The 20,357-nt window shown below is 44.0% G+C and overlaps 1 protein-coding gene and 1 long non-coding RNA gene across 8 annotated transcripts in view; one reads left to right on the plus strand and one right to left on the minus strand.

Moving 5' to 3' along the window:
* The window catches only part of LOC102157159, a 33,427-nt gene extending 29,099 nt beyond the window's left edge, over positions 1 to 4,328 (minus strand). For 3 of the 5 annotated variants that reach the window (XR_005370946.1, XR_005370944.1, XR_005370945.1), the window contains exons 1-3: positions 4,155 to 4,328; positions 3,764 to 3,964; positions 3,160 to 3,307 (exon numbers count right to left, since the gene is read on the minus strand). This is a non-coding gene — a long non-coding RNA (uncharacterized LOC102157159). Of the gene's footprint in view, positions 1 to 1,495; positions 2,582 to 2,908; positions 3,308 to 3,763; positions 3,965 to 4,154 lie in introns of those variants that run through there. The other 2 variants (XR_005370943.1, XR_005370942.1) reach the window with 2 other exon arrangements.
* A 546-nt stretch (positions 4,329 to 4,874) lies between these two features.
* The window catches only part of FNIP2 (folliculin interacting protein 2), a 132,428-nt gene continuing 116,945 nt past the window's right edge, over positions 4,875 to 20,357 (plus strand). Inside the window, exons 1-2 of one of the 3 annotated variants that reach the window (XM_038559115.1) lie at positions 4,881 to 5,011; positions 5,837 to 5,857. In XM_038559115.1, the coding sequence (XP_038415043.1) occupies positions 4,896 to 5,011; positions 5,837 to 5,857 (137 nt within the window). In that variant the 5' untranslated portion in view covers positions 4,881 to 4,895. Of the gene's footprint in view, positions 5,012 to 5,836; positions 5,858 to 20,357 lie in introns of all 3 variants that reach the window. The other 2 variants (XM_038559116.1, XM_038559118.1) reach the window with 2 other exon arrangements.

Here is a 20,357-nt window from a genome sequence, read left to right on the forward strand (position 1 = left end):
GAAAAGTTATAAAATAAACGTAAAAAGACACTAGGCTTTAATGATGATGGTAAAATGTATCATACAAGTGGAATATCAGATGATGAGTCTTTATTTTTTAAAGATTTTATTTGTTGTTGTTGGTTTTTTTAAAAGTAATCACTACACCTCAAATGACGAGTCTTTAGATAATGGTATCCTAAATTTTCTCAAACTCCAGAATTGTTAATTCAACAATATATATTTATTAAGCAGATTTATGGTATTCTTATCAATTCAACAGGAATGATTTCATTATTCAATATTTTGGAACAAGAACCTGAGCCATCCAAAAAAGATTTGATATATTTTGTCATCTTTTTTGATGTTTTGTATCATATACACTTGATATGTTTGCGAGTCAACAAATGCTAAAGGGAATGTATATGCAAATATAACTGGAAGGAAATCATGATGTAGAGAGGAAAAATTCATTGAATTGCTAATTCTTTTTTCTTCCAGTTTTACTGAGATACAATTGACATACATTGTATACATTTAAGAAGTCCAATGTGTTTGATTTGCTAGTTCTAATTGTTGTTTATAAATCTAAACATGAAAATGCTTTACAGCTAAGAAGTAAAGAAGATGGCTATCTTCGTTTTTTTAATTAAATTAATTTACTCATGAGACACACAGAGAGAAGCGTCTGCCTCTCACACTGGCAGAGGGAGAAGCAGGCTTCCTGCGGGAAGCCCAATGTGGGACTCCATCCCAGGACCCCATCCCAGGACCCCAGGGTCACACCCCGAGCCAGCCAAAGGAAGGCAGAGGCTCAACGGCTGAGCCAGGCAAGCATCCCAAAGATGGCTATCTTCTTTTCAACAAGACTGAAGGCCACCCACATTTTCAAAAGTACTTTTGTTGATTCAAGTGCAAGAAGTAGCAAAAATAAGAATAAGCTAGCATGTTAGAGACGTATTTTTAATTTAGAGTCAATATTTATGAGATGACTTTGTTCCTGGTACATATACATTGACTGATTAATAGCAATATATTTTTTAAAGATTTTATTTATTTATTCATGAGAGACAGAGAGAGAGAAGCACAGACACAGGCAGAGGGAGAAGCAGGTTCCATGCAGGGAGCCCAACATGGGACTCGATCCCGGATCTCCAGGATCAGGCCCTGGGTCGAAGGCGGCGCTAAACCGCTGAGCCACCCGGGCTGCCCATAGTAATATTTAACAGATACGGCCTGGGGTACCTGGCTGGCTCAGTCAGTACAGCGTGCGTCTGACTCTTGATCTCAGAGTTGAGCCCCATATCGCGCACAGGAATTACTTTAAAAAAATAAAGGATATGGCCCGCTCAGGGTAATATTTCTCTAATTGCAGAAAAATATAGGATAAAAATTTGATTTTGCTAAGTTTAAATTATTATTAAAGTTTATTTATTTATATATTTATTTTTAAAAGATTCTACTTATTTATTCATGAGAGACAAACAGAGGCAGAGACATAGGCAGAGGGAGAAGCAGGCTCTGTGCAGGGAGCCTGGTGTGGGACTTGATCCCCAGACCCAGGATCACGCCCTGAGCCGAAAGCAGACACCCAAACCGCTGAGCCACCCAGGCGTCCCTAAAATTCATTTTAAAATTGTTTCACTATCCTTTATTCTTGCTCCTTATAAATGATTTGCAAATGGCTGAAAAATATGAAAAAATAAAGTCTGTTGGTGATGACTGGTGTACTGAGGGTTAAACAAGCAGGGGTTTATTTGTTTTGCATAACAAGCAATAGAGAACACAAAACAGGACCCTCTCTTATAGACTGCTTTTGGCTTCAAATTAGAAATATTATCCCATCAAATGGGGAAGGTCAGCTTAGGGTGACCCAGGCTGCTAGTAAGATAACTAGCATAAGATGCAGACAAACAACACCCAAAGGAAGAAACAACGACCCACATCTCTCCGTATAGTTCTGTATTAAAAGAGAGAAACCTTCCAGAATCACTCCTCCTCTGGCTCCTTTCCTTCTTGTCCCCTTGGCGAGAATTGCCTCATGAGCTCATTCCTGAACCAAGAAGTAAACCAACCTGGTTGGTTGCAAAAGCAATGGGGTTACCCTCAGATCATTCAGGCTAGAGTTTGGGGATATGTCAGTTTACCCTGAGGCACACTGGCCTGGGGGAGGGATGGACCCTGAACAAAACTGGAGTTCTGGTAGGAAGAAGCGGTAGCAGATAGCAGGTAGGCCACCGAGTACAAGGCAGGCCGACCACACAAGTGAAACTCCTGAAGCAACTTTCATACATTAATCAACTGGAGAGAACCATCACCAGGACCCAGAGCAGACAGGACAGGCAAGTCACCCCTTTTACAATTCCCCTCTTTCCTGTTTCATTTTTCTGTCATTTTCCAAGAATTCAGGACACTCTTTTACTCCCCGCTCCTCGTGACAGCTGCATACAGGAGGATCCAGCCGATAGATTTTTCTAATGTAGGGTGAGTGGGATGAGGTGAATGAGACTTATGGAGCGGGGAGACAGGCCTACGACCGGGCTGGAGACGGGGTGTATGACAAGCTTCAGGAATGAGGCGGTGACCAATGGATGGAAGAGGCCTTGAGCAGACAAGAAAAGAAATAATGAAACTGGGAAGAGGAGAGCTATAGCGAGTGATCTCCCCACATTTTGCTGGTCAGGATTTTTGTATGCTTTTAAAATTCAGAGCAAGTGGTGTGACCAGAACCAGAAAGAGGAAGAATATGGTGTTGAGAGGAAGCAAAGGGAGAGAAGGGAACCATTTCAGTTCCTTTTTTTTTCCTTGCTTAACTGAAGTCTGTCCTTAACAGTTTGAGATGCACACCCCCCCTTTACTTAAAGTTGACCAGTGAAGTTGAGCGTGATGTCTGGGGCAGGCTGACTTTGGAACTGCCTCTTTTGGGCGATTCCGCGCATTTGGACTGGGGCTGGAACTGAAACAGTCCTTGGGGGTGGGGATGGGGGACACAAGAGACACCATGCCAAATTTGTCTTCAATGTGCTATTACAAAAGCTGTAGGCACAAGGGTAGTGCTTGGGTTTGGACAATACAGGACATCTTCTGAGCAGGGATCTCATAAGGAAGGGCGGTCAAGTGCCAGCCATAACCCCACCTGGGACCGTGTTTTCATAGAGTCACAGCCGATGAAGCCAATACCTGTCACATAGGATTCTGGCCAATACTGGTAGTCCCATGGGGTAGACTGATCAAAGCTGCAAATCAGGGGACTGTGTCCACTCCATTGCATGAAACAAGGACTGCCTGCTGGCCTGAACACTCAATCCACCGTTTTAATCGTAGAAATCTGAAAGGAAAAAAAAAAAAAAAGAGTGGAGTTTCAGTTCCTGCCACCTTTCCCTTACCTTCGTGAAATTTCAGCACATCATCATTCACAGCTGGTTTCCCACCAAAGCCAGGAGGAGGGATCACTCCGTCGATTACTTCCGTTCATGAAAAGACAGTTGCCTTTTTGAGTTTCCAGGAGTCCCCCCGCCCCCGCCCCTGAACAAGTCTAAGAGAATCCAGGTGAGTCCCTCCCTATTCGCTGCTCCTGAAGGAGAAGCGTGGAATCGTCCTTTTATGCCTGTGAGTCCTCGAGAGGAAGAATGAGGGGCTCACGCTGCAGGGCCGAGGAGGACGCAGCCCGGAGCCGGGGTTCCCTCCCCGCCCCAGGAGGTCGGGACGCCGTCGGGCGGAGGCCGGGGCTCTCGGGCGGCTCCACTACGACCACCCCCTCCCTCCCCGGCCGGACGCTCCGCACCTGCTGCGGACGCAGCTTATTCTGTGCCTCGATGGCTGAGCGCGCATGAAGACAGCATTCCGTTACAAACCAGCTCCTCTTATTTTTTGAACCTATGCAGTGGATTCCATGTGTTGTTGTTGTTGTTGTTTTAATTTCACAGGCAACTTTTTATAGAACTCTGGTGTAGTGACCCAAGATGCTGGAGAGCGAATAATCCGACTGCACAGTTAAAAAAACAAAAAAACACAACACGACCCCTTAGAGATCCAAGCCGGACGCGGTAGGAACAGGCCACTGCCCCGGGGGCCGTGAGATTCCAATCAGCCCCGCGAAACAGCAACCTCGTGGGTTAAGCCCTTCCGCTCCCCCCTGCCCCCACCCTGGGCTTTCAGTAAACGAGCACTTGCACCTGCACGAACCGGGGACCCAAGTCCAGGGGCTTTGTCTCAACAAGAACAAAGATCGGCGCAGCCGCTCGCTCGCTCACTGCCGAAGGGCCGCGGCGACCGCTGCAGCCCCGCCGCCCGCAGCCCGAGCCGCCCGCCCCGCCCCGCGCGCGCCCCCGGCCCCTTTAAGCGCCGCGCCCGCCCCGCCCCGCGCGCCCCCCCACGGCCCCTTTAAGCGCCGCGCCCGCCCCGCCCCCGGCCCCGCCCCCGCGCCCCCGGCCCCGCCCCCGCGCCCCCGGCCCCTTTAAGCGCCGCGCCCGCCCCGCCCCCCCGCCCCGCCCCCGCCCCCCGCGGGCCGCGCGCTCCGGGCCGCGCCTCCCGCCGGGGTTACGTGAGCCCGGGGCGGGCGGCCGCCGGGCCAATGGCCGCCGCCCGGGCGGCCGCGCTCCTCCCGCGCCGCCGCCGCCGCCGCCGCCGCGGCCGCCGTGGGGCTGCGGGCTCCTCCCGCAGGAGATAACTGTCAGCGCGCGAGGCGGCGGCGGCGGCGGCGGCGGCGGGCCGGCTCAGTCATATGACCGGCCTCCGGCGGCCCCGACGCCGCGCACAGCTCCTCAGCCGCAGCGGCCCCGCGCTCCCACAAGGCTGGGCGGCCGCGCCGCCGCCGCCGCGATGGCCCCGCCGCCGCGGCCGCCGCCCCCGGCTGCGCGCTGAGCCGCCGGCCCCCCGAGCGCCACGGCCGGAGCCGCAGCGGCGGCGGCAGCATCATGGCCCCGACCCTGCTCCAGAAGCTCTTTAACAAAAAGGGCAGCGGCGGCGGCGGCGGCGGCTCCGCGGCGGCGTCCGCCCAGGGCAGGGCTTGCAAGGAGGGAGCCGCGTTTAGGTGAGCGGGGCGGGCGCCGAGAGGCGAGGCGGGAGCGGGAGCGGGAGCGGGAGCGGGAGCGGGAGCGGGACCCGCGGCGGGGGGCGGCGGGGGGCGGCGCGGGGAGGGAGGGAGGGAGGGAGGGAGGGGGCCGCTCGGGACGTCGCAGCCCGTCGCCGCCGCCGCCGCCGCCGCCGCGTCCGGGCCACCGCCGAGCACGCGCCGACGCGAGCGGGCCCCGGAGCGTCTGGGCCCGGGAGGGTCGCCCGCCGCCCGCCCCCGGGACCCGGGACCCCGGCCGCGCCGCACAGACGCGAGGGTGGCGGCGCCGCGGAGCCGGGCGCTGTCCCTCAGGCCGCTCCGACCTATTGTGTACGTGACAGTATTTCGAAGTTGGCGGAGGAGCGACAGCCACGAGCTGAGGCGGCGCCCCCCGCCCCCCGCCCCCCGCGGTCTGTGACGGCGCTGACGGGGCGCTGAGCCGGGGTCCCCGCCTGCTGGGAGGCCGCCGCGGCCCGGGGGGCGGCGGGGCAGGCGCTTTGAGGGACGGTCGAGGTCCTGCCTCGGCGGCGCCTCTCGGGCCCGGAGCGGACGCGCCGTCGGAGGCCCCGCGGGTATCGGGGCCGCGTCCCCCGCCGGGAAGCCGGGCGGACCCTCGGTTCCTGCGCGGCGTGGAGGGCCCGCGAGGTGGGTGCGGCCGCAAGTCCCATTGTGCGGATGAGGAAAACTCGGAGTCGCAGGCAACTTGACAGCCACGCGCCCTCGTGAGCGGCGCAGCCTGCGTTTTGACCCAGTTTGACCGCAGGATCCAGGCTTTGAAAACCCTCCGTGTTCTCCCGCCCTCAGGAGCCCACTTGCGGAAGGAAGGTGACTTCACGGTGTCCCGCGTCGCCCCTGAGCTCGCCTCCCGTGGAGAGGTTTAAGCCCTGTCCCTCTAACGGTTTCAGCACAATTTTTTGAGTTTGAGCACCTCCGGCCGCCCACACCGTGCTGCTCCCGCGTGTGTTGGCCCAGACGTCGTGCAGAAGCAGGGATGTTGCCGACCAAGTCCAGAGCCAGTGTAATAAAGCTTGCTTGAAAGTTCGAAGAGACACTTGGAATACATTTTGGTTTTAAGGTTTGCTTGCATTCCAGGTCTCGCTCTTCTCGAATTCCCTTCACTTAAAACACAGCTGCTTGCTGCAGTTGCGGGAATGTTGAAGACCAGTGTTTCTGTGCTTGTGAGGTGTGTGTGGGAGTGTGTGGGTGTGGTGGTGTTTGGAAGGTAAATTGTGAGGACTTTACCCCAGTTAAATTCTCATGTTTTTTTTTTTTTTTTGTGAATGATTTTATTTATTTATTCATGAGAGACACAGAGAGAGAGAGGCAGAGACACAGGCAGAGGGAGACGCAGGCTCTCCAGGGGACGCCCCCCCCCCCCCAACCCCCAGAACCACTGAGCCACCCGGGCCGCCCCCTCACGTTTCCTTTAGACTAACTGGATCCTTATTATCTGAGTAGGGAAGCCTATTCCTTTCACTGCTCTGAGTGCTCGTGATGTCGTGTCCCTCCGCCCAAAGGTAGAATCACCTGAGAATCACCTGCACGAACCGGGGACCAGGGTGCGGAATGTCTTCTCTTCCCTCCCAGTAACCCAGACTCGATCAAGGGAACAAAGCCTGGAGGAAAAAAGGGCATATGTGTTACTTTGCCCTTTACTTTGGGTGTCTTTGCTTTGGCAGCCCTTGTCAAGGACATTTAAAGCCATTTTACTGCTGGTGGAGATAGTGGAGTTACACTGTCATGGTTTCCTGTGCTCTCGGCCCAGTTGCCCACCACCATTTCCTCTATCCACGAGTTTAATTGAGTGTATTTTGAACAACAACAAAAAAATTGTGTCTATATTTAAGGCTTGGCCGTATTAGGGCAATTGATTCCCACTTTGTGGGAACATTTTCAATATAGTGTTCTGTTGTCCCATTGGTATATAATGAAGAACACAAAAGTATGCCAAGGACTGTTTTTTTTTTTTTTTTTCCCTTGACCTCGTTGGGATTTTTCTACAAGTTTTTAAGGTAGAATTTTGACATTGGTTTGGGAGAATTGGAGCTGTCAGTTGACCATTTCACTTGATGAGGCCCCTTAGCAGAAAGAAGTGAACTAGGACATGTCTGTAAAGATGCAGGGTGATGGGGACAAATAGATTTGTGCACACCAGCTCAACAAAAGATACCCAAGCAGGTCTTTTTCCTCCTGCTCTTGCCACCCAGCCTAACTTTTAAATACAGGGTAGCCCTCGTAGGAAGAGTCTTCTAGAAAATTTCCTTTTCTTGCCCTTGTGCTTCATTTTATCCAGGTTTTACCAGACAGGAGCTGGTGTTTGCTTTTTGGGGCAAGTGGGTGCCTAATCCAGGGGATTAGCTGCCCTTAGGAACCCACTTTACAGTTGAATAGATTTTGAGAAGTTCAAGTGAAACCCTTAGGTTAAAGACCTAGTATTCCTGACGTGAATTTGTATTTTTCAGTGCATTTAAATACAGTATATAACTTGTGGATCTTGGGAATGAAAGTCTCCTAGGGGAATCAGAATTTGGGCAGTTTTGTAGAGTATATTAACATACATTTTGGAGAAAAGTCTAAGTAAAAAATAAGATCCAACTTTATAATACTATATTTACATACATGTTTGGGGATACACATATACACACATATATGTATTTGTTTTAGGGTTTGTGGAAAGCCTTTTTTATCTCTCTTCTTTTTCTTTGATGGACTTTCATTAGTTACTTTTTTTTTTTTTTTTTTATGATAGTCACAGAGAGAAAGAGAGAGAGAGAGGCAGAGGGAGAAGCAGACTCCATGCACTGGGAGCCCGACGTGGGATTCCATCCCGGGTCTCCAGGATCGCACCCTGGGCCAAAGGCAGGCGCAAAACCGCTGCGCCACCCAGGGATCCCCTCATTAGTTACTTTAAACTTTTCTCCAGTTCTCTGCAGTTTGGCCTTTCATCAGGTTTTGCCCTCTGTGTTATTCTCTTGATTCTTGTGCACTTCCCGGGCACTTCCCTCTGTTTCTTACTGTTCCTTCTCACTGCTCTGGCTTTCACACACTATAGTTGATTAGAGAGGAGATTTTTTTTTTGTTCAATATAATAGCTTATCTCATAGGTCATTTTCAGATCTTCATGCTTTCTGGTGTTCCATCTAAAAAGAGGAACATCACAGTCAAGACTCCTTAAGTGTATTTTGTTTGGGACCTCAACAAAAGCCCTTTCATAACTTTGAGGAAAGAGCCTTCTAGGAAAACAAAAGAAATCAAAAGAGATTGAATTCACGTGTTTGGGAGAAGTAGCTAGGAACAATATATGACTATGGTATTTGTGAAGTGTAAACTCTAAAGTTCCACGTAAACTATAAAGTTCCATGATGGTCTTGAAATTTGAGAGTATTTTCTATTTGCTTGTCTTCAGGTTAGTTTTGCTTTTAATTGGTTGAGACATAAATATATATTTGAACAACCCTTTGTTTTAGAAGGATAAAGTAGAGCAGAAAGAGGTGATTTGTCTAGTGGCTCAAGTCAGAAGTAAAATTGGGTTCCTGGTTACTTTAGATTTGAGGTCAGCATGTTCACATTAGGAGTTTTTAAAAGCCAACTTATGCCCATGGACTCACATGTCTGGTTCAAGTTTGAGGTTTTATCTTATGGTGTTTTTTGTTTTTTTTTTTAATGTCTCTGTTAAATTAGTGGGCCAGTCTTCACCTAAAATATATATGCAACAGGGAGCTGAAAAGATAATAGGTTATCAAATATTTTATTTTGGACCAATTAAATGAAGTGAGTAAGCTTATATATTACCTGTGACGTGAGTAGTAAGTGGAAGCATTTCAGCTGCTCAGTAGCCAGTAGTATAAATGCTAGAAGTAGATTCCATTCCTTCTCCCCTCCAATTCTGAATTTCCAAGGCCAAATGGCCTAGTTAGTACTAATCTACATTGTTCTGTTAGAACAAATTTAAGTACTCTGTTACAGGGTTAGTATGAGTATAATTCAATCCACCTATCATCATTATCAAATAGCATCTGATGCTCATGTGTTTGTGCTCCACCTGTGTAAATCAAGGTAGGACACTCATGATCCTGCCTACTGGAATTAGCAATCTAAAGGATAACAGATTATTTACCAAGACGAATAAACAGCAAAACACACATTGGAAACTATAACAAGAAGATAAATGAAACAATGATAAAGAAAGAGTAAATCTTTACATTAAGTACAGCATTAAGAACTCTCTGTTCTCATGCCTAGTATGACTGAGGGTAGGACAGGGTGAAATTACACACAAAGTGCTTCCTCCCCTCCCACTGCTAGCTCCTAAGATATATGCATTTTTTTAAGGTTTTATATATTTATTCATGAGACTGACAGAGACACAGGCAGAGGGAGAAGCAGGCCCCACCATGCAGGGAGCCCGACTCCTCCTTGTGACTTGTGTGACTCGATCCTTGGACTCCAGGATCAGGCCCTGGGCTGAAGGCGGTGCTAAACCGCTGAGCCACCCGGGCTGCCCAATATATGCATTTCTAATGAGATTTTTCTGAAGTAGGGAGAATTTTCTTGAGAAAAAAAACAGTGTAGTTCTATGACACTCATTTTTAATGCCTATAACATAAGACATGTGACACACATGACATAAATAGCAGTTTTGATTTCTTTTTTTCTACTTTCTAAAAGTGTTCCTGGAAGTTTCCTTGCCTGTGGTTTTGGATTTATTGGCATAATCATTACATCATTCCTCCTTGTCCTGAAACATGCCCAACACCGTGGGGGTTTATTAAAGATTTTTTGGCAGAGGTCAAGAATGGACTGTTCCAGCTAATGCAATGGGTTCTGTTAAAAGCACTTGGAAGACAAATTGAGACCATGTTGACATGGGCCTGGGCAAGTTTCTTCATTTCTCTCTCTGCTTCTCAGTTTTGTCATTTGTGAACTCACAGCACCAGTCCTATGTCCTAGGTAGTATGTAGGTGGTAAGGAAGCAATACAATGAGTTTGAAAATCTTTTCAAAAGAATCTAATGCAGTGCAAGATGATTTTAAGTATTACCAAGAGCCTTTTAAGTCATGGAGTTCAGTATTATTTACCTTTCTTTAAAAAAATTTATATTTATTTGAGAGAGAGGGACAGAGCGCAAGCAGGGGAGGAGAGGGCAAAACAGACTCTCTGTTGAACAAGGAGCCACCTAAGGGCTCAGTCCCAGGACACTGGGATCATGACTTGAGCAAAAAGCAGATGCTTAACTGACAGAGCCACCCAGGCGTCCCCATTATTATTCACATTGAGGCTTTATTAAAATTGAACCATTCTTCGGAGACCTGAGACAGAACTGAATTGACATGTCTATATTTACTCTTTTTTTTTTTTTTTTTTTTACCTTGACATTGTCAGTGGTGAAATAGAGACCTTAAATTTTTAGAGGAGTGTTAAGACACTCAGCAGCAGGCTGTTAACTCAGACTTGGATAGAGGTGACTGGGAGTTCAGGAATGTTTTTAGGAGTATGGTGTATTTGTTTTCCAGAATTATATGCTATTTTTCTTGTCAAGAAAGAAATCCTATTTAGCTAAAGGGGGAAATACTGTTAGGCAAAATGATACCCATTGCACACTGCAGCAGCCGAGTCATTATTTTACGTGTAGGTGTGTATACATATATACATGCACAAGTGCACATATACATACATGTGTGTATATATACACACACACAGGAGTTCTCAATAGTAAAAGTTAAAAGATACAAACTTACATGATTAGTTTTTAAAAATAGGAGTGTGTGATTGATTATGCATATATGGAAGAGAGAGAGCACTGTACACCAGCCAGTGACTGCCAAGGTGTAGCTGAAAAGTTAATTTTGCTCTTCTGTGTATTATTTTTGGTTGGTATTTTGGATTTTGCTCTGATGGATTTGTGTGGCTTTTGTGGTTTAAATTGTTTTAAATGTTAGTCTTCAGAGTACTTTATGCTGTGAGGGAGAAGTGGAAGGAGTAAGGATAATATTTGTGAAGAAACTTGATTTGAATAAAAACTCTTCATAGAAATTTTCTTCTTCATTAAAATAACTGGTAGTTCCTGTTATTAAAGGTAATATGCTGTGAATTTTAATGTGCTTAAAACCTAAGTTCATTACAAGCCTTAGGAGGCTGATTTAATTGGTGATTTTTTTTTTAAGATTTTATTTATTTATTCACGAGAGACAGAGAGAGGGGCCGAGACACAGGCAGAGGGAGAAGCAGGCTCCAAGCAGGAAGCCCGATGTGGGACCCTACCTGAGACTCCGGGATCACACCCTGACCCCAAGGCAGAGGGGCTCAACCACTGAGCCACCCAGGCGTCCCTAATTGGTGATACTGATAATTGGAGGCAATAAACATATGCAAAAATTTTACTAATTGGGTAGGATCACTGCTTCCCCCACACTTCAGAGCCCACTGTAATCTTTATTGTGACTCAGAACACAAGTTGGGATCCATGTGCAGGTCTTCAGTTGATGACTGAGAGATCTAATTAAGATTTATTTCAAATATGTTTAGAAAAAGTGACAACCTGTTGGATTTTGGGAGAACTTGGAGAAATCAAGGGGCTTGGAATAGATATTTTTAAAGCTAAGATATGTATTATCATTTTAAGTTCTGAAATGTGAATTGGTCATGATACGCATTGTCATTTGGCTTAGTAGGTGGTATAGAGAGATGGGCCAGGCATGTGGTGTTTTAATGCACAGAGTATAGATCTAAAGAGAGCATTGATTTTTGTCATTATGGCTTTAGGTTGTATTTCTCATGGTTTACTTGTGAGGTCAGCTTAAGGAAGCCACTTTGCTGTTTTGTTTCCTTGGCAAAGGAAGTTGTAAAAGATTGTCTTTGCACTCATGAAATGCTTTGGCTGTCTGTGTGAACTCCTGGTGGGTGAATCTGATTTGGGAACTGGCACTGTGCTTATTTCTCCAGCCACTGTTTTTCTTGGTGTGGGCGAAAAGGAACAAATGTTTTATCCTGATTGTACAAGCCCCTTGCCTAATGTGAATTGTTAGGCCTGCTCTATGAGGTCATGTCCTTGGCTGTAAAAGTAAGTCTTTCCCTTTTGTGTATGAGTGCTGAAATATTTGGTGAGTTCCTACTTACCAAGTGTTCTTTATCTCAGGTTTGTGAAAAATGATTATTATGTAAAAGAGGAAAAACAGGATGGACTTTTCCAGCTAACTGGGCATGTAATAGTGATTTCCCTCAACCCCACCCCATCTGTAAATGGAATATCCATGACTCACTTCTCAGGGCTACACAGGCACTTTTGTAACCAGTGCTTGAATGGGAGGGTGGGATGGGGATGGAAGGAGATGGGCTGGCATCCCACTTGTGTTTAGCCAGAATCTGACCAGCTGCCTTTATAATGGACTTCTGAAAAGGACAATGTGTCTTCTAACACACCATGCTACGCATTTTTTTCTTGTTGTGCTTTCTGTTTGTGCCAAAATAATGCAATATGTGAAATGCCATAAATGCCGTCATTAATACTATAACATTGTGGATAAGTGTTGGATAGCAGAGTGCTCCTTCTGTTATATAAGATTTTAGTATTAGCATGGATAATCTGGATTCCCAATTATCATACTTCTCTCTCTTTAACTGTATGACTTTTTAAAAAATATATATTTATTTATTATTTATGATAGACATAGAGAGAGAGAGAGGCAGAGACACAGGAGGAGGGAGAAGCAGGCTCCATGCCAGGAGCCTGATGCGGGGACTCGATCCCGGGACTCCAGGATCACGCCCTGGGCCAAAGGCAGGCGCTAAACCACTGAGCCACCCAGGGATTCCCTGTATGACTTTAATTTATATATATTTAGAATGTTTTTCTAGTTATTTGTCCCTATACTCTTGTTTATTTTAGAGATTATACTCTAGAATTTGTGCCTAGCATAGTGTTATCGTTATATATACTGCTTTAGGAAGATGATTTTATCACTACACCTAACTTTTTTTTTTTATCAAATAAGAGCACTTCTGTATTTGTTATAATATGTCTTTAAATAAATGATCACAGGTTTTTGATTATCCACTGCTGTCTAATCAAAAATAACAACCAATTCATGCTATGTTGAAAGTAGGCACAGGTGCAGTAGAAGTTTATCCCACCAAAACTGAGGAGGACAGATTGAGAACCTGTGTATCTGGTGGGGACTTTAGTCTGGTTTCAGTAAGGTTACTTGCATATTGGAAGTTAATGATTATGCAGCATATGTGAACAGCCTAAACTCTGTGTGTTTATGATGGAAATATTTTTTCTAAAAAAAAATTGATAGTCTACTTATTTGAATAAGTTGCACTGTGCAATAGATACAAGTAGAAATTAAATATGTACATGAGTTTACTTGATAACTGGAAATAACAAGAAACAAACTTATAAGTGTCTGCTTTATCCTTAATTTAGGTTTGCTTGAGACCCTGTAATACTAAATGCAGCACTGCCAAAGATTTAACGGTCAAATGATTATTATTCAATTTTGCTTATCTGTGGCTCCCCCTGACAAAAAGGGGTATGTATGTATATGGTTAATATTTTATCCGTGAAACTTTCTAGAGAATAGGTTGACATTTACTTTGATAGTTTGACAAACAGAAAAATAGAATTTGCTTACAAGTGTTCATGTATCAGTTAAATGGCATTGAGTGGATTTTTGCATTTCATTGGATAAATTCTGCTAACTAAACTTTTCATTCAGTTGTCATGGCAACTCTATTTCTTTGCAAGTTGAAGGCAAGTTAGATGTTAACCTGCACGTTCCTCGAGAGATGAAACAGGTGTTGATTTAAGATGTGTTAGGAAGAAGCAACAATATCACCAGTCTAATCTGTTCTGCCTTTAACACCTTATAAATACTTTACTGCCAACTCTCTCTCCCTGGTTTATCCAGAAGATTGGGCATTTTCCTTTTTCTTACATTTGAAAACATTAGGCTTATAGGGAAAAATTGTGTGTTACCAGTCATCTCTTAATTATCCTCGTTTCCTCAAGGTCTTTTATAAAATATGAGAAATAAGAAGAATATCTTTTAAATTTCCCACTTTAAAGCATATATTTGATATTTGAAACAAGGAAATGGACATGTCATGGTTAGAGCACTGATATGGGAATTCTATATCCTAGCCCTGTCATTGTGTCTCTAGGGCTTAATGCAGTGCTTGGCAGGAAGTTGCGTTTAGTAAAAGCCTGCTGAATGAAGGAATAAATGAATGAATGCATTTAAGAGTTTTGAAAATCAACAGTCCTTAAAGATTCTCTGGTATTCCAGAATCTGATCTCTTGAAATATTAATGCTTTTTTTTGTAGGGCACTTCCTTTCTTGATGTTTCTGGCATGTGTTGTAATGCATTGGCATTGTGTAAAGGAATGTTATTTTACACAACTCAGTTTTTCTTCCCATTAATTATAATGAAACATTTTCTGATATCAAAATCATATAACTATTCATTCTAAAGGGACCTATCTCCTCTTCAAAGCAAAACAATACAAAACACAACTAAAAAAGAGACATAAGTAATATATCTGAGACCCAGTTATAAAATCCTGCAGCTAAGTTTGAAAGTAACCTGTTGAAAAAGTATTTAAATAATGCAAACCTCTCAAATTTTTAGCTGTGTTGATGAATGTAAAACTCTTCCATACTTTTTAGATTTATTTGTATTCTTGTTTGGCTTGGTAAATCTGAAATACACTATAAAATGAAGTTAGCTCATTGGTTCTTTTATTTTTTTAAGGATTTTATTTATTTATTCATGAGAGACAGAAAGGCAGAGACACAGGCAGAGGGAGAATCAGGCTCCATGCAGGGAGCCCAATGCGTGACTCGATCCTGGAACTCCCGGATCACACCCTGAGCCAAAGCTCAGTCACTGAGCCACCCAGGCGTCCCTCATTGGTTATTTTCAAGTTTAAGATTTAGCATACTTAATTATAGAAACAGTATTGGCCCCCTAAGCCCTGCAGAGACCATGGTTTGCATGTAACATGAAGTAAGTGCTTCAGAGAAGAGATAGAATCATGTCTGCTTTCTGTTTGAGAAACTAACTTACACATGGGTTATAAATCTGATATGTTCTTTAAGAAATGTATAACCCAGACATGTAAAGATGACCTACACTGTGTGAGGAAGTGAACTATGAGTAAACATTTTGGCCAAGCATAACAGGCAATGACTGTTTGCTTTAGAATGGTACACTGAATAAGTTAGTTGCTAGGGCAGAAGGAGGTAGCAGAGCAGGAACTACTGTCTATGCCCAAAGGGCAAAGAAGGACCCCTGGTAGCCACTTGGTTCTTCCCAAGTATGTGGGTCTCCACAGAGACCCTGTGAACGTTGCTACCTGGCCCCTGCTATGGGGTACTATACATTTCTTAGTGCCATATGTTCCTGAAAAAATTGTCTATAAATGATGATTTGATTTTTGTTCAACATTATTAGAATTTTTGAATGGATTCAAATTATCTGAATTATTGAACTTTTAAATGCACTTGATTAAAAAGCAAAACAATATAAAATGACATACATTTAAATATAAACCTCTCAACACCCCAATTTCTCCTCCCAAAGGCTACCATTATTATGACAGTTTCTTTTATATCCTTCTGGAAATATTCTATGCAAATACAAGAAGAAAATACTCTCTTTCATTCACACAAAGTGGTAGTTGCCTGTATACTGTTCTGCATTTTGCTAATAGTTAACCTGATATTCCATTGAATAAATGCATGTATGAATACGTTACTTAAACTTCGTAGTTCCTAAATCTGGCTGGACATTAAAGTTACCTAGAGAGATTTAAATACTGCTCTCTTGGAGATCCAGATTTAATTGGTCTGAGTTAGGGCTCTAAGCAAGGAAAGAGGGAGAGGGAGAAGCAGGCTGTCTGCTGAGCAGGGAGCCTGATGCAAGGTTCAGTCCCAGGACCCTGGGATCATGACCTGACCTTAAGGCAGACACTTAACCAACTGAGCCACACAGGCACCCCACATGTCTTTTTTTATGAAACCCTACCCAGCTAATTTTAGTGTGCAGCCAGGCACACTAATTTTAATCAGTCCTCTATTGATAGATGTTTAGATTGTTTCCAGGTTTTTTTGTTGGAGATGGTGAACTGCTGGTTAGAAGATCTTATGCATAAGCTCAAGTATATTTCTAGGATAAGAATCTGGGATGGAATTTCTGCCACCTTGCTCTTCAGGGATGTTGCACTTATTTATACTCCTGCTAATAGCATACAACAGTGGCTGCTTAGTGGAGATGATTTTAAGTACCCCAAGGAAACAATGCTGACTGGTGGGGTGGTGGTGAAACTTGGACTTTTCGCTCCCTCTTGGTAGTCATTGATCACTTCTCTAGTCCAGTGTCCGTGCATATTGTTTTAAGCTCTTTTACAATTTAATTTGTCAGTGCTATCTAGACATGATAGTGCTTGGCTTTTTTTGACCTCAGTGATTTTTACAAAAAAAAAAAAAAAAAAAAAAGGTTCTCTGCATGAACATGTTTAAAAAAGCAAAATAACTTTAGTGCATGGAGATGTTCTTTAGACATTATCATTACAATGATAAAATCTAAAAAGAATCATAATAGTCTAGCAGCACAAGGGTGGCTAAATTGTGATGTTAGTTTCATGGGATGTTCTATGATGGTTAAATGATTGCGATGACTTATTAACATAACCAAATTACAAATGTTTTAATATAATTAATGTATTAATGTATGGATGACATGAGTATTAATATATAATTAACATTAATTTGTAATATAACAGTAATATAAAAGGGAAAACAACAATACAACAGATGATGTGATGGAGTAATGAGCTTGCAGATAAATGTCTTAAATTTTAAGGATAGGGGGATCCCTGGGTGGCTCAGTGGTTTAACGCCTGCCTTCGGCCCAGGACGTGATCCTGGAGTCCCGGGATCAAGTCCCTCATCAGGCTCCTTGCATGGAGCCTGCTGCTCTGCACCTGTGTGTCTCTGCACCTCTCTTTCTCTCTCTGTGTGTCTCATGAATAAATAAATAAAATCTTTAAAAAAATTTTTTAAGGATAATTAAAAAATTATTCTTTGCTATTATAAAATTGTGTGAGCAAAAACTAAAAATTAGGGGAAAAATCAGATTCTTTTATAGTGCAAATAGCTATGGTTTTAAAGACGTATTTTCATACTGTGAATCTTGTTAATCAGTGGAGACATAGATTACGTATGTAAATGGCTTCTTTGAAGTCTTTTAGGATGCCTATGTATAGCTCCTTCTCAAGAATTTTAAGAGACCACTTTAATATCTGTCGAAAATAAAACTTTGCCAATGCTGGGCACTGTGCTAAACTGCTTCTACTTAAATCATTTCACCCATGTCTCATAGTTCTTCTTTGAGGGTAGGTATTTTTATTAGCTAATTTCTATATTATAAAGTTGTTAATAAGGGCAGCCCTGGTGGCGCAGCGGTTTAGCGCCGCCTCCAGCCCAGGGCGTGATCCTGGAGACCCGGGATCGAGTCCCACGTTGGGCTCCCGGTGCATGGAGCCTGCTTCTCCCTCTGCCTTTGTCTCTGCGCCTCTCTCTCTCTCTCTCTGTCTCTATGAATAAATAAATTAAAAAATCTTAAAAAAAAATAAAGTTGTTAATAATTCACAGTTGAAAAATTTGAGGCTTGCTCGAGATTACTGAGTGGTTAACTAGTGATGCTGGGAATTCAAACCCACAACTGAGTTCTTTACTAGTACATGATCTGTATCCCTACTCTGTAGATTAATATTTGAGGTACCTAAGAGATTTAGATTTTGTGGTAAATTCTGTCAGGTTTATTAGGAAACATGTAGTCTTGGGGCAGCCCGGGTGGCTCAGCAATTTAGAGCCGCCTTCGACCCAGGGCGTAATCCTGGAGACCGGGGATCGAGTCCTGCGTCGGACTCCCTGCGTGGAGCCCGCTTCTCCCTCTGCCTGTGTCTCTGCCTCTCTCTCTGTCTCTCTCTTTCTCTCTGTGTCTCTCATGAATAAATAAATCTTAAAAAAAAAAAGGAGACATGTGTCTGAAGTATTATTTCTAGGGAGCTTCTCATTTTAATTGTAAAAGTAATAGTCATTAAGTGTAAAAAGCTAAGTGATAATACGAAGCAGTAGACTCCAGGGCCATGTAGTCCTCGTCAGATTAAGATGAAAGCAAACAATAGGGGTCTTTAGTCTGAGCTGGTTAGGGGAGGCGTTACGGAGGAGGTCAAATCTGATGGGAGAATATGTTCAGAGAGATGAAGAGGATGATGATGTATCTTCGATGTGTTCCTGGCTTAATGAATGGACTGGGTTTTTGGAAATAAGAATGCTTCAGTGAGGCAAGATCCATTGGGACCAGATTGTGCTGGGCCTTGAAAGCATCATTAATTTTAAATTTAAGTTTAGGTGACCCCAAAGAGTTGATGAGAGGGGTCTTCATTCTACACTTTGAGGATTAATGGAAAAAGTAAGGACTTTGTTGTGGGTCTGCATTTCTTGCAAGCAAACCTGCCTCCCCCACTTACGACGTATGCCACCCTGAGTTTTTTTCATCTGTAAAATCTCTGTAAAATCTCTTTTCTTGCAAGGTTGTTCTGAAGACTGAAGATAATATATATCAGTTAGGCCATACAGCGCTTGGCACCTATCAGGCATTTGATAAATGGTAATTCTAACAACTCTCAGAGATTTAAGTATTATTTGTTTTTCCCCCCAGCTGCTCCAGCTACTTCCTTGTTTTAATCCCATCTCTTGGCCATCTCCAGATTGTAGGGAAATGGCAAGTAGCTTGCCATTTGAAAGTGGAGTTCCTTCTCTGAAGGCATTGGAGTGCCACCACAGTTTTGAGTAATGGATTGGTGAACCAACTTGCTCAGCACAGGTACCTTACCCTAAACTTTGGTGCTGGATCCAAGTTAGTGCAGCTTTACTGTAGATGACATCAGCAAGCAGAACACATTTGTACAATTTCTTAGTCTTCCCACCTTCCCCAGCCTCAGACCTCTCATCTCTGAGGGGAAGAAGCCACAAATGATTACCAGCCAGTAACCTCACATTCCTGCCTTTTTGGCTTCCCAGCCTATGGTGGAATCCATCCCTGGTAAACCTATCAGATAGAGTTACCTGGTTTGTTTTGTTTCAATAAAGACAGTTGTTTGGAGCAGTTTCAGGTTTAGATAAAATTGAGGGGGAGGTACAGAGATTTCTCCTATAGCCTGGCCCCCGCACAAGCATAGCCTCCCCCAGGATCATCATCACTCACCTGAGCGGTACATTTTTTTCACAACGCAAGGGTGAACCTGCGTTGACACATGATAAAACTCACCCAAAGTCTGTGGTACACCTTAGGGGTCATTCTTGGTATTTTACATTCTGTGAATTGGGGCAAAAGTAAAATGGCATATACCCATCCTTATTAATATCCCACACAGTATTTTCACTGCCCTGAAAAGCCTCTGTGCTCGGCCTAATCGTCCCCCTGCCGCCCCAGATAGTTCTTTGTATATCTCAGGACCTCTTTTTTTCTCTAAGTCGTTTCCTGAGAGCTCTGCTTCTTTTATTGATTAGTTTCCCAAACATTTGTGAAGAGCCAGTTTTGGCCGTGTCCTGAATTCCAGACTTACACCAAGGAGAGGAGTTTGTGTTTGAGGACTAGTGCAGTTACTTATGATAGATTTTTTTTTTTACAAATGGAAAGGAGGGAGAAAGGGGAAGAGAGGGAGAGGCATTTGCCTCAGAAACTAGGAAGAGGAAAAGCTTTTAATTGTCCAGTGATCTTATCTCACTGAAGTGCTAAGTACTGCCCTCAATAATTGCATGGACTACTAGTTTAGATGATGTGCCAAGAGCAGTGTGCAACCTCTGCTTGTTCCAAATAAAGCAGTTAAAAAGCAGTCTAGTTGCAGTAGGTGCAAACTCATACTTTATAATTTGATCATCATTGTGTCTTCCTTCTTCCAGTCTTCTTTCCTTCAAGTCCAGGGTGTGTTGGACTTTGATCTGGTGTCTGATTGCTTTGCTGTGCTGTTCTTTAGATTATTCTAGCGTGTATTGAGTTTTTACAGCTTGGACCCTAAAAGTCAATATTGTGTTTAACACAGTGTAGCAATGGGAGTTCTCTTGAGCTTGCCTTGACCCACTAGCATGCTAAGTACCTGATTAAGAGGAAGCTTCTTTTCAGAACTGTGTCATAATTAGCACTTGATTGTCAGAATTGTTGTGGTCCAATCCGCAGGCCATAGTAGGTAACTTCCTTGGCTTAAAGTATTGTCATAATGTCAGACCTGTTTTCCTTCCCTTTATTTTAGAAACCT

The sequence above is a fragment of the Canis lupus genome, chromosome 15 (assembly GCF_011100685.1).
Source record: "Canis lupus familiaris isolate Mischka breed German Shepherd chromosome 15, alternate assembly UU_Cfam_GSD_1.0, whole genome shotgun sequence".
Lineage (NCBI taxonomy): Eukaryota > Metazoa > Chordata > Mammalia > Carnivora > Canidae > Canis > Canis lupus.